Source organism: Dunckerocampus dactyliophorus, chromosome 13 (genome assembly GCF_027744805.1).
Source record: "Dunckerocampus dactyliophorus isolate RoL2022-P2 chromosome 13, RoL_Ddac_1.1, whole genome shotgun sequence".
In the NCBI taxonomy this organism is placed as follows: domain Eukaryota; kingdom Metazoa; phylum Chordata; class Actinopteri; order Syngnathiformes; family Syngnathidae; genus Dunckerocampus; species Dunckerocampus dactyliophorus.
Genome location: NC_072831.1, coordinates 18,069,159 through 18,086,215, shown reverse-complemented (window position 1 = coordinate 18,086,215; position 17,057 = coordinate 18,069,159). Strand labels below are relative to the sequence as shown.

The window sequence follows — 17,057 nt, the reverse complement described above, 5'->3', positions numbered from 1 at the left end:
TTTCCTATCGTGAGTTGATTGTTTGGTTTGTTGTCTCCTTCTGTAATTGATGCATTTGCTTCACCTGTTCTGATCTCCTTCAATCCATCCATCCATCCATCCATTTTCTATGCCACTTATCCTCACTCGGGTCGCGGGGGTATGCTGGAGCCCATCCCAGCTGACCTCTGGCGAGAGGCGGGGTACACCCTGGACTGGTCGCCAGCCAGTCGTAGTACGTCCAAGTCGGCCAAAAATTTTGTGCATGCACAAAACTTTCCGACGTATGTCAACGTATGATTCATACGTCCCGCATCCGCGGGCAATAAGTTATGCGATCATTGACGCCCGTTCACACACGTTATGTGTAAGTTACACACAAGTCGTAATACGTCAACATACCTTGAGACAAAACTGTGTCTTCTTGGGAAGGGTTGGCTCAGAGGAGATGGAGGTCACTGGGGAAGCAGCTTCCAATACCATTGACGATGCCTGAGAGGCGTTAGAACCTGCGTCATCTCCATCAGATTGAGAGTGGGAGGCTGTGGGTGGTGATGGATCCCTCCGTCAGTGCCCTGATACTTCTTGGCAGCGGTCTTCGAAATTTTCTTTGGCATGATGGTGATGTTGACACTGCGATGTCTAGTGAGGTGAGTCATCAAGTGGCAGCCTTTTTATAGGCTACGGCACGTCGTCGTCGGCCATACGCTGCCGTACGGTTTGCATAAGTTAGACTGACGTTGGGCATAACTTGTGAACGCCGGCAACACGCTACGCATTCGTTGGTATAAATTGCCTATAAGTTATAGAAACATTCTATATAAGTTACTAATACGTCATGTATACGTCCAACTCGTTATGAATACGCTATGTATACGCCCAAAATTGAAAAAAACGTCCACAGTTCAACGTACGCCATCAAAATGATCACGTCGGGCATGCGCTGCCAAAATCGTCAAGGTGAGACAGGGCCTTTAGTAGGCTGTACAGCACTGCTAATCATATGACCTGTTTTCAGCAGTGGAGTTAATGACAAAGCCAAAGTCAAAGAATCATCGACAATGGATCAAACTAAAATGACATTGCTGGCTTTATTTATTTTTTTTTTTTTTTTTGCAAATATGTTGTAAATTGATATCAAACATGACTTGAATGCATTCATCCTTCCACCAAACATTAAAGTCGCAACAAAACAAAATGGCAATTCAAACTGCCATAGTGAGAAAGGCAGGTGATTATGGAGTGTAGAGCACGGCCACATAAATGTTTGCTTTAATTAATTACATTGGTAGCAGTACACGACGGCAGCTCAGCGTCGTCAACTGTGTTATTTCAGAGGAAATATTCCGTGGCTCTTGTATGGATCAATGTATTTTACATACTGTATACGCTTTCTTGAAACTGCATGTCAAGAAGGATGTCTGCACATGAAGCGCTCACATGTTCAGGTAGGAATGCGTCTCGTTGGTATAATTTTACCATGCTTACAAACATTAAAAGATGAGTCAGACAATCTTGGGTTCTGAACACTACTTGTTTTCAATTGCAGGGCGCCCGACCTGACAGACTCATGGCAGAACACCGCTGAATAATCTCTTGCTACAATTATGGCCTACACATCCTAATTGGATGATACGTGAGCGTTTTACTAAATAGAGGATCTGTTGCGCACACACAACGGACCACTTTTTCTCTGCAAATATACCCTGACAGCTCTAATAAAAGAGGAAAGTACCCTGTTCAACTTCAAAACTTAACGATTAAATTTTTCCTCACACGCCGCTTGACTTAGTCAAACGCAGCATAGTCGTGCCTCATTCGGCGTTAACATATTGGTGTTGTCTCGTGAAACGCACGCAAGCATCTCCAAATTATGTATGTTTTTTTCCCCCCCCTCTATTTAACCAAAAAACAAAGAAAAGTTGTTTTTTGTCACATGTTCCATGCTTTTCATTGGACTCGCGGTGTAACATGTAACGTGATTGTACCTGAAGAAATGACACGTGAACAGACGCATACATTTCAAGAAATGTTACAAGTAGCTGGTTGAATTTGAAAGTGACGTTTCCAGACAAAATGTGAGCTTCTATTTTCGTATGCCAAAGGGGGAGACATTTTATCACTGCTTGACAGGTTGAACATTGAACACAACGTTGTTGCTCTGATGTTATTGGAATGGGGGTTTTTTCATTAGACCGACTTCATGTCCATCAATTATGTGTAAAACATAACAGCTGTGGAAAAAAATCGAATTACTTCTGGTTCAGGAAATGCACATAGATATCTGTATTACAGATACTTTTAGTTCAAAACTATCTTTACATCTTTACATCTTCACATCCTTATCATCTGCTCAATATGTTCTCACCTAAGAAACTAATGTTTAATTACTAAAAGTAGTGCAGTCCTTTTCCCTCTACCACTTCAGGTGTAGATTATTCAAATGGGAATTCAAAGGTAATTGAATAAAGTGCATTACTTATTTCTCCAAAGCAATTAGCTGGGCATGGTGGGGTATCAAGGGTAGGTTTTAACCCACATATTCCAAATAAAAGCAGTGCAAGAGGAAAAATCGAGAATCGATAAATGTAGGACTCCTCATTTCCTTAAAGAACAGATCCCACTGTAAGTGTACCATCTCTGGAGTTGTACTGGGAAAATTCCTTTTCATCCACCAAGCGGGACCCATTGATGCCACGATAGGTGACACGGCTCGGACGGACAAGCACGCCGTGGCCAGGGCGGCACGTGAAGTACCGGCGGCCGCCGACAGAGCCGTCATTCTTTCCCTTGGGGCCTCGGAGCTCCAGACCCAGCCATAGGCCAGGGGCAAAGTCAGCTGTGCCCAGGTAACGGATGGAGGCCATCTCATTGGCACTGTTCAACAGGACCTGCATGCCCACGTGGAGGCGGACCTGGCTGTCGGAACTGTAGACGGTCCCTGCAGTACTGCCTGCGACGCTGCTGCTGCCGCCACTCGGGGTGTTCCAGCGTCGGCGATGAGGGTTGGAACGACTCCTTTTCAGGTGGGATGTGAGAGCATGGGGAGAGTATAGGGGTGGGAATTCATGAAATTCATGAAAAAAACAGCTTTTACCCACAGGCCATCAGGCTCCTCAACGAAGCACTCGCACACGCCGCACGCAACACACGCACACACTCATAGCACTTTATTTATTTATTTATTTATTTGTATTATTTACTTGTATTAATGTCTCTTCTGTTGTTGCTTAATTTATTGGTATATATGTTTATGTGTTTATGTTTCTTATGTTCTTATTCTTTCATTTGTTTTCTTTCTTTTCTTGGGAGAATGAACAGAATAAGATTTTCATTGCATGGTATAACTGCTGTTTTACCATGCACATGACAATAAAACTCTCTTGAATCTTGAAATTGGCACGCAGTGGCAGGATTAACCCAAAGTTCATGAGACCGAAGCAAGATCAGTACAGTGGAACCTCTAAGTTAGGACAATTTGGAGATCCAACTAAAATTTGAGGAGGGACATTCCATGTCACACAAGACTTAATTCTCATGTCTCCTGAGGGAGCATTTAAGGGATTACCAATTAAAGTGTGCTAATTGGCCATACACGTGACATGACAATAATGTGGTGTGTGCACAAGAGAATCATGGCGAATTTAGGAATAAATCAACGTAAGGAGATGATCAAAAGACGAACAACAATCAAGTCGCATATGTCCCCCGTTGATGAGACCCATCTCACAGACACAGTTAAGGAGTTTGTGTTTTAATAGCGACAGTGTGACTCTGGAACCCATTGTTTCAACATCCCCCGTTATGCAAAATGGACTTTTTAATGATGTTATAACAGTACTGTGTATCCCGAAAGCAGGGGTGTCCAAAGAGCAGCCCTGGGGCCTTTTGTGGCCCGCAGCTTGTTTTTTATTGGCCTGCGGCACATTGTGGAAGTAAACTTAAACCAAAAAACCCAGCAAAAATGGGAAAAATAGAGCAAAAAGGCAAAATGTAAAGTGAAGAAGCTGAAATTTTGATACTAATAACTATTAATAAAACAAAACTATGTCTTTAAATATATATACTTGTATATATATATATATATATTTTTTTTCTACAAAATTAAAAAATACCTAAAAATATCATAGTGGCCCTCCACATCTGTTCATTTTCAGTACGCGGCCCCCTGTGGAAAAGTGTTTGGACACCCCTGGGGACAAACTAGTAAGACAAACTTGTTTAACCAACTGTTTTTGTTTTTGAAATTCAGACTTTTGAGCCATGAGGAAATGGAGGACAGCTTTGCAAAACAGTAGGCTTCGCTACACATCTTAAAATAAAGCCAGGAGCTCTGCTCACTATCCATCTGTCAGCTACAGAGGTGGGAGCTGTATGTTTTATTAACGTTTGAATTCAGTGACTGTCAGCATGATAGCTAGTTAATATGTGACTGAAATGTTAGCTCTGTTGCTCGCAAAGCTATGCTATTATTGCCTGTTTATGTCCTCCCCCACTCCTTAATGTTACATTGTTTTATCAGAATGATCACATTCACATAAAAAGTGAATGAAGTGCACAATAACGCTTCTTGGAGCCACACACTCAGTGGGAGCAAACACAGCTCATTAGCATTAAAGTTACAAAAACCAAAAACAGCGCTGTCTAAAGCGGGAGTTGCATCCCGATGTACGTGTTACCACAAAAATGGGCTCCGCAATTTTTGGGTATCTTCTTGGCCATGGCCAGCATGTAGAGGAAGTAGGCTGTCAGAGAGGTTGCCGGTGTGTCGTACTTAGGGAGCAAGTGATTCGTGACAATCGCGTGCTTGCCGCTCGCCCTTCGTTGGTAGCTTTTAGATAGATGCGGAGTGCGACTCGTGCGTGCTAGGTGTGCTTCATGTAAGGCTGTCGTATGTTTCGCTCAATGGGGACGTCCCGTGTGTAGGCATCATACGAGGCTTGCGAAGCCCACTCACTCCGATTGCAAGATGGGCTTTACTGGCTTCCTACGCCACGTACGGGTATCATGACCGGGAGAACCAGAGTGTACAGCGGGAAGAGCCGTCCGCCATGGCTGGGTAAGGTGCATTAATGTCGGATACGCTATGTGAGCAGCCGCCATGCGTCCACGAAGGTCGGGAGACCCAAATTGTAGAGCTGGAGGGGTCGTCCGCCGCGGGAGGAGCTGCTGCCATGTGCTTTTAAATGTGCGCACTCCTCCTCTGCTTTGCTTTTGCGACCCGGCTGCGTGCAAGGTTTTCCCGCGTGCATAATTTGCATCCCAATTTTGTTCCTACGAGTTTGAAAATCCATCCATCCATACATCTATCCTTTTTCTGTGCCGCTTATCCTAATTAGGGTCGCGGGGTATGCTGGAGCCTATCCCAGCTGATTTCGGGCGAGAGGCGGGGTACATACAGACAAACAAACATTCTATTCTATTAATCCTATTCAAGAATAGAGTCTCCAATTAACATGCATGTTTTTGTGAAAGCACAGGGAGAACATGCAAACTCCACACAGAGATGCCCAACGGAGATTCGAACCCAGGTCTTCCCGATCTCCTGACTGTGTGGCCAACATGCTAACCACTCATCCACCGTGCGGCCGGTTTGGAAATCCGTGCGGGCAATGTGAGTGTCTCTTGCTTTTTCCCTCATTTTGCCCGTAGCCAGCACGTAGGAGCACGTACGTCGGGATGTAACTCTCTCTTCAATTTCAGCACCAAAGTGAGATTTTGGGTAAGAAACTTAACTTAATAAATTGACAGTAAGTGTCCACAAATGGAGTGTGTTCAACGTTGTATTTGAGGGCCTGAAATGTCATCTCTACTTCACTTCAAATAACCATCCAACAGTAATTTGAAAAAGGGAACCCTCTGCTGATATAAGACGACTGCTTCCTATCGGTGTCCATCCCTCCGAATGGTGAGCAGGTCAGCTGGAGAAATGTGAGCAGAGTGTGGAAAATAAGACACACCTGGCAACGGGGCTTCTTTTGCTTGTCTCCTTGGGTGCAGCAATGTTGGATGATGTGCTTAAACTGCGACGGATCGCCCCTGCGTGGCAATCACAAGAATTCAAGTATGAATATTTTTGCAAAAACCTAACTTCAATTGGCACATGATGAATGCGGAGACACGTTCCAGACCAGGGCCGCAATACAGACAGCATACTCACCGCTGAAAGGACGATTGAGATGCGACGAGGACAGCTCTGAGAGGCAATCAACAGATCCATGAATCCTTGAGGAGGACAAACCGTTAAACAGTTGCAGCATATGTAATACAACAAGTACAAATCCAACACAATGTCTGTTGCAAATTCAGTAACTATACTGTATAGTATAAAATACTTCAGACGATTGCTCCCTCCCTGACTGCAACAAAAAGTGCAGTAATGTGAATTGGAGTAACAAAAGGTTATCTAATCTCCCTGCAGCAAAACAAAAGTTGTTTGTTTTCCTAATGGTTCGTAGAAAAGAGCGGCAGAAACCTGGGGCTAGTTGGAGATTCTCCTTATGACAGAAGCATGTACTACACATGTGAAAAAGAAAAGGCCTCTGGGTTAATTAGGGGTAAAAGTCATGAAAAACAGGGAAAAAAACCCACAAAAAGTAGAACCTTTTACTTCACGGAAGGCATAAAATGCAGAATCGAAGAAACAATGCTAGGAGAGTAATGGAAGCTATGAAGAAAGAGGTTCCAGTTCCATAGGGTCTGTGGAAGGTTGAAGTGGGGGAGGAAGATAAAACCAGCAATTTATCTTTGAAATAATACCGCATTACAAATTATAACTGGCAAGTAAGTATATATCTAACAACTTTTTCAGGCACTCCATAAACACTGTATCTGGTACCTTAGCATTTGAGATGCATATCGAGTCACTACTATGTCTTCAGGCAAACGAGCTAAAAACGTTTATGCTGATACAATGTTTTATCAAATTCTAGAAATGCACATTCATTCGCTGGCCATCGATGTTGTGCACTTATAAAAGCCTCGCAATGGCTTCTGGGAAGAGCTCACTCAAACCTGCCAAGATTCCGAGGCACAATCAGTAAGAGTGTGACGCACAGCATTCTAAATGATATGGCGTGACTGTAATTCAGTCACACAAATCATGAACATACTTTTATCATGATTAAACTCCTTCTTTTAACTCCTAAACATCAAGAACTTCAAACATTGGGTAGTCCGTGACCATATTGACTTCATTAAAGGAACGCAGAGAGATGATATGGTTGAGCTTGAACATAGTGGCTTGCGAGCACTGGTATAACAGCCGACTGGTAAAAGTCAGATGAGCTTCGGTTCACTACAACCCCTGGCAAAAATTATGGAATCACCAGTCTCGGAGGATGTTCATTCAGTTGTTTAAATTTGTAGAAAAAAAGCAGATCACAGACATGACACAAAACTAAAGTCATTTCAAATGGCAACTTTCTGGCTTTAAGAAACACTAAAAGAAATCAAGAAAAAAAGATGTGGTAGTCAGTAACAGTGACTTTTTTAGACCAATCAGAGGGAAAAAATTACGGAATCACTCAATTCTGAGGAAAAAATTATGGAATCACCCTGTAAATTTCCATTCCCAAAACTAATATCTGCATCAGATTAGATCTGCTGGTTAGTCTGCCGTTAAACAGGAGTGATCACACCTTGGAGAGCTGTTGCACCAAGTAGACTGACATGAATCGTGGCTCCAACACAAGAGATGTCAATTGAAACAAAGGAGAGGATTATCAAACTTCTTAAAGAAGGTAAATCATCACGCAATGTTGCAAAAGATGTTGGTTGTTCAGTCAGCTGTGTCTAAAATCTGGACCAAGTACAAACAACATGGGAAGGTTGTTAAAGGCAAGCATACTGGTAGACCAAGGAAGACATCAAAGACATCAAAGCGTCAAGACAGAAAATTTAAAGCAATGTCTTGAAAACAGAAAATGCACAGCAAAACAAATGAGGAACAAATGGGAGGAAACTGGAGTCAACGTCTGTGACCGAACTGTAAGAAACCGCCTAAAGGAAATGGGATTTACATACAGGAAAACTAAACAAAAGCCATCATTAACACCTAAACAGAAAAAATCAAGGTTACAATGCGCTAAGGAAAAGCAATCGTGGACTGTGGATGACTAGATGAAAGTCATATTCAGTGATGAATCGCAAATCTGCATTGGGCAAGGTGATGATGCTGGAACTTTTGTTTGGTGCCGTTCCAATGACATTTATGTAGACGACTGCCTGAAGAAAACATGCAAATTTCCAGTCATTGATGATATGGGGCTGCATGTCAGGTAAAGGCACTGGGGAGATGGCTGTCATTACATCTTCAATAAATGCACAAGTTTACGCTGACATTTTGGACACTTTTCTTATCCCATCAGTTGAAAGGGCGTTTGGGGATGATGAAATCATTTTCAGGATGATAATGCATCTTGCCATAGAGCGAAAACTGTGAAAACATTCCTTGAAGAAAGACACATAAGGTCAATGTCATGGCCTGCAAGTAGTCCGGATCTCAATCCAATTGAAAATCTGTGGTGGAAGTTGAAGAAAATGGTCCAACCTGCAAAGCTGATCTGGCAAAAGCAATCAGAGAAAGTTGGAGCCAGATTGATGAAGAGTACTGTTTGTCACTCATTAAGTCCATGCCTCTGAGACTGCGAGCTGTTATAAAAGCCAGAGGTGGTGCAACAAAGTACTAGTGGTGTGTTGAAGTATTCTTTTGTTGTTGTTTTTTTTTATGATTCCATAATTTTTTCCTCAGAATTGAGTGATTCCATAATTTTTTCCCTCAGATTGGTCTAAAAAAGTAACTGTTACTGACTACCACATCTTTTTTTCTTGATTTCTTTTAGTGTTTCTTAAAGCCAGAAAGTTGCCATTTGAAATGATTTTAGTTTTGTGTCATGTCTATGATCTGCTTTTTTCTACAAAATTAAACAACTGAATGAACATCCTCTGAGACTGGTGATTCCATAATTTTTGCCAGGGGTTGTAGAATGGCACTGTTCTGGGATGGAACTGGTCGAACTGCTCGTCTTCTGACAGCGTTTATAATGCTTGGTACACACTATATACACTAACCGCTACACATGGCATAAATACGTAATGTCTGAGAAAAACAGGAGGTTATGTAATAAATACCAAGTCGGATTCTCTTCAGTTGAATAAAAAAGTATGAAAGACAAAAAACATTTTGTAGATCACTTGTCCTTATTGAGGTCACGGGTAAGTCGGAGCCTATCCCAGCTGACTTTGGCCGAGAGGTGGGGTACTTGTGTTGTTAATACAACTGTGTTCTTAATGTATTTTTTTCATCATAAAACATCCTTCCTTGTTAGCATCCTATCAGCTAGCTAATTAAAATGGCAACCGGAAGTGACGACGTTACACCCCCCCATCTATGATGTCATCGGCGCTTGACTCAAAAATGTTAACACAAAACACGTTTTTATAGTTTTACAATTATAGCTTTTTACCTGCATAAAACAATTCTATATAATCGATGCATGAAAGGGATGAACGAACATTTAAGGTGACGTTAAGGACGTGACTGTTCCCAAAGACATGATGTGGCAGTGAGATCAACCACCAACACCTTCCTGTTTTCATTCGAGTCAAGAATCACATCTTCAGTAAAGGGAAAGGTAACCTTAAATGTTCATTTATCCCCTTCATTCATTCCTGATATGTATTCAAATACATTTCTAATTGTTTTCTGCATGTAAAACTATAAAAACGTGTTTTTGGCTTTCTGGAACAGATGAACTGGATTTACATTATTTTTTATGGGAAAAAATGATTCGGTTAACATCCGTTTCGGTTAGAGTCAGACCTTCTAGAACAAATTAATGACGCTAACCAAGGTTCACTGTGTATGTATTTTAGTTCATTTAGCCATTTTTATGCTAAACGAAGGCAAAACATGCGTAAAGTTAGCTTAAATATGCATTTTTAACTAATAATAGGCCGTATACAACCACAAAACAGCATGATTTATTAATTAATATATTTTTGAAAAACTATGATAGTTAAGTCGCAAAATTCGAAGCGCAAAGTGGTGAGGGACTACAGTATACAGTACATAGGAATCATATTAAATGTTAGTATTCTTTTGTCATCCATGTCTACTGGCTTATTACAAATTAAAATAAATTGGTAATTTGGGTTTGGTGTGTCCTTTATGACTACTTTAGCAGTAACTGCGTAAGGATGCATAAAGTTACAGTTCAGTTATTTTAATCTATGATAATAAATGAGTGGAGAACACGCAGATAAAGTCACACGGCAGAAGCACAATGCTCTCGTAAATTTAAAAATGCTGTGAATTATACATTATGGCCTTAACTGCCACCGGATCTCAACTTTGAACTAAACACGCACAGACTCAAAACCTGAAATACAAACCATGGCCATGTGTCGATATTAACCATGATCTATGAATGCTGATTAGTGATTAGTGACCCATGTATGCTACACCCAAATCAGGCAAGCTGGCTAATGGTGGCCCCAAATCTTAACAAATGTGTGATTAATCGCAAAAACAAGGAGGCACAACACCAGGAATTAATTTACTATAGAAACACGGAAACAATCAAATTTGAAAGATTTGACTACTGGGAGTATTTTTTGTTTGAAGTAAAACCAAAACTTCTCAATAGCTTCAACTCAAAATAAATTTTTCTGGCAACATTTCAAAAGGGCCGGACCACCGTGTACCCTATTTTGCTCACCCTGACAATACTTCCCTTTTTCGTCTATGATTTAAATAATTGATGTTCACAGTATCCATTATCCATATTTAAAGGCAGGGCTAGCAGCAGCTGGCTCATTGGCTGCCACATTAAATTGAGAAGTCATGGTGAGAGGGGGGCCTTGGGCGTCTCGACTGACACGTCCTGCTCTTGTTAATTACAAGCATAGGGGACGACTGTTTGCCACACAAGGCAAAATCCAATATGTCAACGCTAGCACAAATGACACTGTCAAAAGAACTCATTAGTGGCATTAGATGTATTGATGAAGCCAACCTCAGGGTATTCTATAGCTGGACATAGTCAAGTATGACACTGGTTACTGTTTGTTGTCCAAATGTAACTTCCAAGCATTAGTACTCACCTTTGAACACGAGATGGGGGAGCAAATACCCCATGTCTTGGTGGGCAGCTAAAGTATCTCACTCCACCCACTGAGCCATCGTTTTTCCCACTGGGTGTGTCAAGTGCAATTCCCAACCAGAACCCTGGACGGACAGACACGAGGTAATGTGGTTCATCGACAAGACACGGTAGAGGCTTTGGTTCATATATAAAGCTTGCGTACGCACAAAATAGGGCTGAAAAAGTTGCGTACGCCGTTTTCCATGCCAAGTATGGCACCTATAAAAACACAACTTGACGTGAGAATGTGCGCACCGCTAGGCCACCTTTCTAGTTGGCGTGCGCACTTTTTGGAGACATGGCAAAAAGGCAAAAAGCACTCGTTGCTGCAGTCACTGGGAGCGTCCTTTCCTCAAATTGGCACGTTCCCTGGTGACAACAGTGATGCAGAGCTTGGTGCATCTCTTGCGCTGTGGTCGTAGACCAGTGGTGCCAAGCAGGACCCCACGGTAGATTACATACAACCCAGACAACCAAGTTGTAGATGTGACAAGCCTTGTTGTACATGAAGCCGTGGGTGAACATCTCGAAGGCAACATCTCATTGCAGAGCGATGCCTGGCCAGCTGATTCTCCCTCAGTAACCATCCTCCTCATTAGTTCAGTTTTGGCGTGGTGCCCCTCACGGCTGTCCTCTAATATGGCTGGCATCCTGCTATCCCACTTCTGACGCCAATGTGACAGGCTTGTCATTGTACAAGCCTTTATTTGATTTACCTTTCCTGTTTATACATCTAATGTACATTACCGGGGCTGCCACTGTGACTGGCATACAGCCTTTTTCAAATTAAATTCAAATGTGTCAACTTCAATACAACTGAGGGAAGATATACCATTTTTGGCCTATGTTGAGATCATTGCAAGTCTGATGTCTGTGTGTCAAATAATGGCTCTTATTTTCACATCCAGTGATAATCCATAAGAGCACTGTGCTGTATCAACACTCACCAGCTGAAACTTGGAGAACATACTTACTGATGGGACTTTTAACCCTCAACTACCTCAGTCATATCAGGATAAATATTCACCATGAATACATTTATTGGTTTGATAACTATAACAACAACAATTCCCCTACTCCTTGATCCCTGGACTGAACTATTGTATAAAAAATGTTTGCAGTCATCTCCTAATACCTTCATTTCTACCACTCATGACGCCGTCTCCAATCTGAGGTTATCCACTGCCATAACTGAATAAAACAAAATAAAGACTGCACTCGAGAGATGTCTTTGTAGAAGATTAAAAAAAAAAAGTAAGAAAAAGCTACAAGTTATTCACTTAGGCCCAAACCGCCTATTCTGGATTCTTCATCGCATCCCTTTGGCAAGAACACAATGATGATATTTAAAAAAAAAAAAAAAAAAAAACCTCTAAAAGGCATACAACATTTATTAATGAGATAATTAATATTTCAGACGGCCTTTGAATTCTTTGTTTGAGCTCTTTTTCTACATAAAGTAATTCAGGTCACAAGCTTACATGCACTCATTATGGGCTTAAAGGCCTTATTGATGTTAAGCTCTTCATTATTTATTTTAACAGTTCTTTTTTGAGAATGAGACACTACAATCTTCAATCATTATTTTAAAAAGTGGGCGCAAAATTTTAAATTTAGTATTTTATTCAAATTTACACAGGATCAGAATTATACATAAAGACTCAAATATATACACAGTCACCTATTTCTTATAATAAGTGATGAAAGTTCCAGAGAACTATTGGAGCCATTTGTAAAAAACTGCAGACCCAAAAACCATCAGATCAAAATCAAACAGTTGTTTGTAAGTAATGTGGATGTGTCAGCACATTTCTAAGATCTGGAAGAAGACACATACTGTACTGTCGGCCTCAGCAGAGAAGCATTTGGTGAGGATGTTCAGGACTAATCCAGGAGCCACCAAGGCTCAGGCCTGCCATGAAACTGCTGAAAAACCAGCGTCACTGTCCACAGTAAAGCCAGTTTATCGTCATGGACTGAGATGGTGAAACCAAAAAAGAAGCCCCTGCATTGAAATTGCCACTAGCAATTGTGCACCTGCCCACATAGATAAGCCAGATGCCTTCTGAAAAAAAGCTTTTCGTTTAGATGGCAGAAAGATGGAGGTATTTGGCCCTAACGACAAGAAGTATGTTCAGAGGAGTCACGATAAGGCTTTCCTACATAAGAGCACAGTAACATCAAGTATGGTGATGGTAGCGTCATGTTATGGGGCTGTTTTGCATTGCACAAAGTGGATGGACTACCGTCAAATTCTTCAACTTTACCTAAATCAACTTGGTCACAATTGGGTGTCCCAACAGAACAATGATTCCCAACACACATCAAAACTGGCTTTGGAATGGACAAAGCAAGCATAATTAAGCTCCTGGAATGGCCTCAACTCTAGAAAACATTTGTGGCTTATGCTTAAAAGCCAGGTCTGTGCCATGAAACCGACCAATTAAAATGAACTTTATTCAACCAAGAAGAGCAGTCCAGAATTACGCCAAAAGTTGATTGCTGATTGATTGTTGATTGAAAGTGTTGATTGCTAAAAATTGTTATTGTGTCATTTCAAGAAAATTGGTAGCAGTCAAAGGAATTGACCAAAAATAAAGAGAAGGGAATAATGGGGTAGGAGAGAACACAATATAGTCTACGTATTTTATGGTGCGTATATAAACAGGGAAGACAACAATTGTAAAATCTGACCTGGAGCAAAACTCGTCCTCCCATTGTAATGGACTATGCCGGTCCTCTGGCCAACGACCAGCACTCTGTCTCCCAGGCGCACATTAGAGCCCCTGCACACAGAGCTACTAGCAGAGGGGGTTTGGCTACGAATACCTGGGAAAGAAATGGTCAGAGAGTATTTCACTGAAAATATATGGCAGTAGATCATATGAGTCTCTCAACGTTGCTGTAGTAAGACAATGCCCACTTCCTGTTGCAGCCATGCCAGGAGAAGAGCGAAGGCCTGGGGAGGGTGTGGTCCGGGGACTCTGAGAGACATGTTCCCACTGCTGCCTGGCAGAAAGACGCTGCCTGGCATGTGGTCGCAGACGTCGTCCATGACGGGAATCCAGCGAGGATGACGAAGAAGAGAGTGATTGGGAGACAGCGCCTGTGATCAAATGACACAGCGGAATAAATAGGAGGGAATAGGAAAGACGACACCAATGACTGACAGACTTTGCCTTCGCAAAAATGCTAACTATTCAATGAATACACAAATTGCGAGGCCGGTTGCGGGATCCACCACTCTGCTGTCTAAAAGTTCCATGGAAAAAATGCAATTCACTTCTTAATACTGAATGTATCATTAATTCATGCCTATATAAGCATATAAGCATAAGTATTGTAAACCCGGTGATTAAACAATAAAAACAGGATGGTGTCTGCTGTGTAATGTCTTCATGTTTCTTATGGATCCATTTGGATGCATCACCTGATTAAGCTTTAAACTTTCAGACACAGCCACAGCCGATCAATACCAAGTAAACCACTTGGAGGCTAACTTATTTCATCTGTGGTCAAGCTCTTTAAGCAAAATGGGGGGTTTCCACTTCAAATAAATGGAAAAAAAAAACTGTCACTCTTTGCAATAAGTTGATTTGTTAAATAGAAGCTAGCAGCAATACAATTAAATAAATGTTTCAGTTGATGATCCTGTCTGTCTTACAAATGCAAACACTATACGCCAACACTAGACTAAATCTACCCACAGACTGATTCGGGTTGGCGTAGAGGATCATTAATTAATAAAACAAATGAACATACCGTAAATCCAATACCATTCACATTTAATGTAGGCAGTGAATGCATTCAGAAACTAAAGCATCACAATCGACGTCTCAATACCCTCCATGCAGACTGCTGAATTTCTTCACTTTCAACTCAGCTACTTTTTAAAAATTGCTTAATTAATTACCTGGCCCAACAAAGTTAGGCTCCACAAAAACAACAACTGTTACTGTATGTGCAAATTGTGGGAAATAATTTAACATGCAAGGTTCAATGTGAATTATACATTTATGCAATTCATTCTGAAGTGACAGACAAGGGAAAGTCCAATATCAGGCTGACATTTGCTAATTGCCATCGTCAAAGATGCGTCCTTACTTTGGACTCCAGGGAGAAACACACACACCTTCTTAGACTATCAAATGTTTCTTGTCACTTGACCTTTAGCTTTCACCTGACATTTTTCAGCAGTTTTTTTTCGTCGGTTTCACAGTGACCCAGCCAGTTTATCGACACTACAACCAAGCTGTCTGCATTGCTGAGCCGGTAAGGCACAAAAAACACAGGTGGCACTGAGAGACTGTAAATGTCTAATAAAAGCTCTGAGAAAGTTTGGTAATAAATTAGTCTGGTTCCTGGGGTAGAAGGAGGTGCTGACACATACAACCTCACATTCCTTACACACGCATATATAAATACACACACATGCACACGCACACAACACACAGTGATAAATTGCTGCCAAGACTATTCAGCCTGTCTATGCCCTGGTTATTAAACTCTACTTAATTGGACAATCAATCACAGCATTCCATTGGCTACTTTAAAGTCCACTATTCCAGTCATGTCAAGATCAATCAGCCACCAAAACCTCTGAATATTACCTCTGTACAATAAATCTATAAACCCCAGAGGGCCAGAGAACCACAAAAACCCACCCAGACAAGTTTCGACAATATTCTCAGGTCACTAGACTATCGGTATATTACAGGCCTATACTGTCAGGGGGTGAGGACTTGGATGAAGCACTGGACTTGTCAGGAGTCTTCATCATTTATGCATTGCCTTTGAAAATCTGAAAAGGATTAATATGGGGACACCCCGATTCGATCTTCAGGATCGGGATCGGCTGCCAATCCGCCGTATTTTGAAGGTCGGATAATATCGGCTTCTGCCACAAGATCGGGGACAAAAATGGACAAAATGGGCCAATGATATATCAACAAATGTAGGGATTTTTGCATTTAATTCATGGACATTTTATTCACTAACCCAAATAGCACACACGCTATGCTGGTAAGTGGAAAAGGTAAAAAAAATTGAATTCCAAAAAATGAAAACAGAAAAAACAGAATTTGGGGAAAAAAATAAAACAGATTTTTATAGGGCCCTAAGAGAGCCTGTTAAAAAAAGTGTCATATATTGCAAATTGATCTATAACTAAAGTATAACTAAAAGTATGTTGCACGCCCATTTTTACCAGTTTTATCTTTTATTGGAGCTTTTATTGGATTAGGGACCTGACTCACAGAGGTTTGTTACGAAAGCAAAACAATATTGTTGGTCATGCTGTGAGGCCTCGTATCTCGTGAGATTTCAGCTCAGTAACTCCGTAAGAGAACGTTTATTGTTTGTTTTTTTTTTCCTGTTTTGCGTGAACTCACCACAAAAAAATACTGGTGATGGCAAAGAGCAAATATGTGATGAGAACCATAAAATCGCATGATTGTAGGCGTTGCGTTGCAACAAAAGCGGCACACATGCGTCTGTCCTGGCTACATGAGAAAATTAATGCTGAATGTTTGTCATCCTATCACATGACAAGTTAAAGGTACAGAAGTACACAACTGTTTTTGTTTTGTACAATTAACAGCACTTCTCACGACACCTGTGTTCACTCCATCCATCTCTCACCACTCGTATGATTTATGATGTTCAACCTTGGAGGTTCCACTGTCACACCTCTACAATGCACCAATTCCTGGGAAAACCCAATTTGATATCGCTACGTGTGTTGGCAACTAAAGAAACGCTTTCTTTGAATGCCCCAAGCTAACAACCTCTCAAAGCTAAATGATTAACCAAAGTTTCAGCATATGACAATGTTAATTGACTTATGTCACAGCAATGCAAATGTTACTTTTGTAATGATCCATTTTACTGTACATGCACCACGTCTATATAACTGTGGGGGAGGATTCAAAG

At 41.2% G+C, this 17,057-nt stretch overlaps 1 protein-coding gene across 2 annotated transcripts in view; it reads right to left on the bottom strand.

Moving 5' to 3' along the window:
* Nucleotides 1-306: 306 nt before the first annotated feature.
* The window catches only part of LOC129192584 (CAP-Gly domain-containing linker protein 4-like), a 33,494-nt gene continuing 16,743 nt past the window's right edge, over nt 307-17,057 (bottom strand). The window contains exons 10-15 of one of the 2 annotated variants that reach the window (XM_054796757.1): nt 14,050-14,232; nt 13,821-13,955; nt 11,086-11,209; nt 6,140-6,204; nt 5,940-6,018; nt 307-2,997 (exon numbers count right to left, since the gene is read on the bottom strand). In XM_054796757.1, the coding sequence (XP_054652732.1) occupies nt 2,586-2,997; nt 5,940-6,018; nt 6,140-6,204; nt 11,086-11,209; nt 13,821-13,955; nt 14,050-14,232 (998 nt within the window). In that variant the 3' untranslated portion in view covers nt 307-2,585. The remainder of the gene's footprint in view (nt 2,998-5,939; nt 6,019-6,139; nt 6,205-11,085; nt 11,210-13,820; nt 13,956-14,049; nt 14,233-17,057) is intronic. The other variant, XM_054796758.1, reaches the window with a different exon arrangement.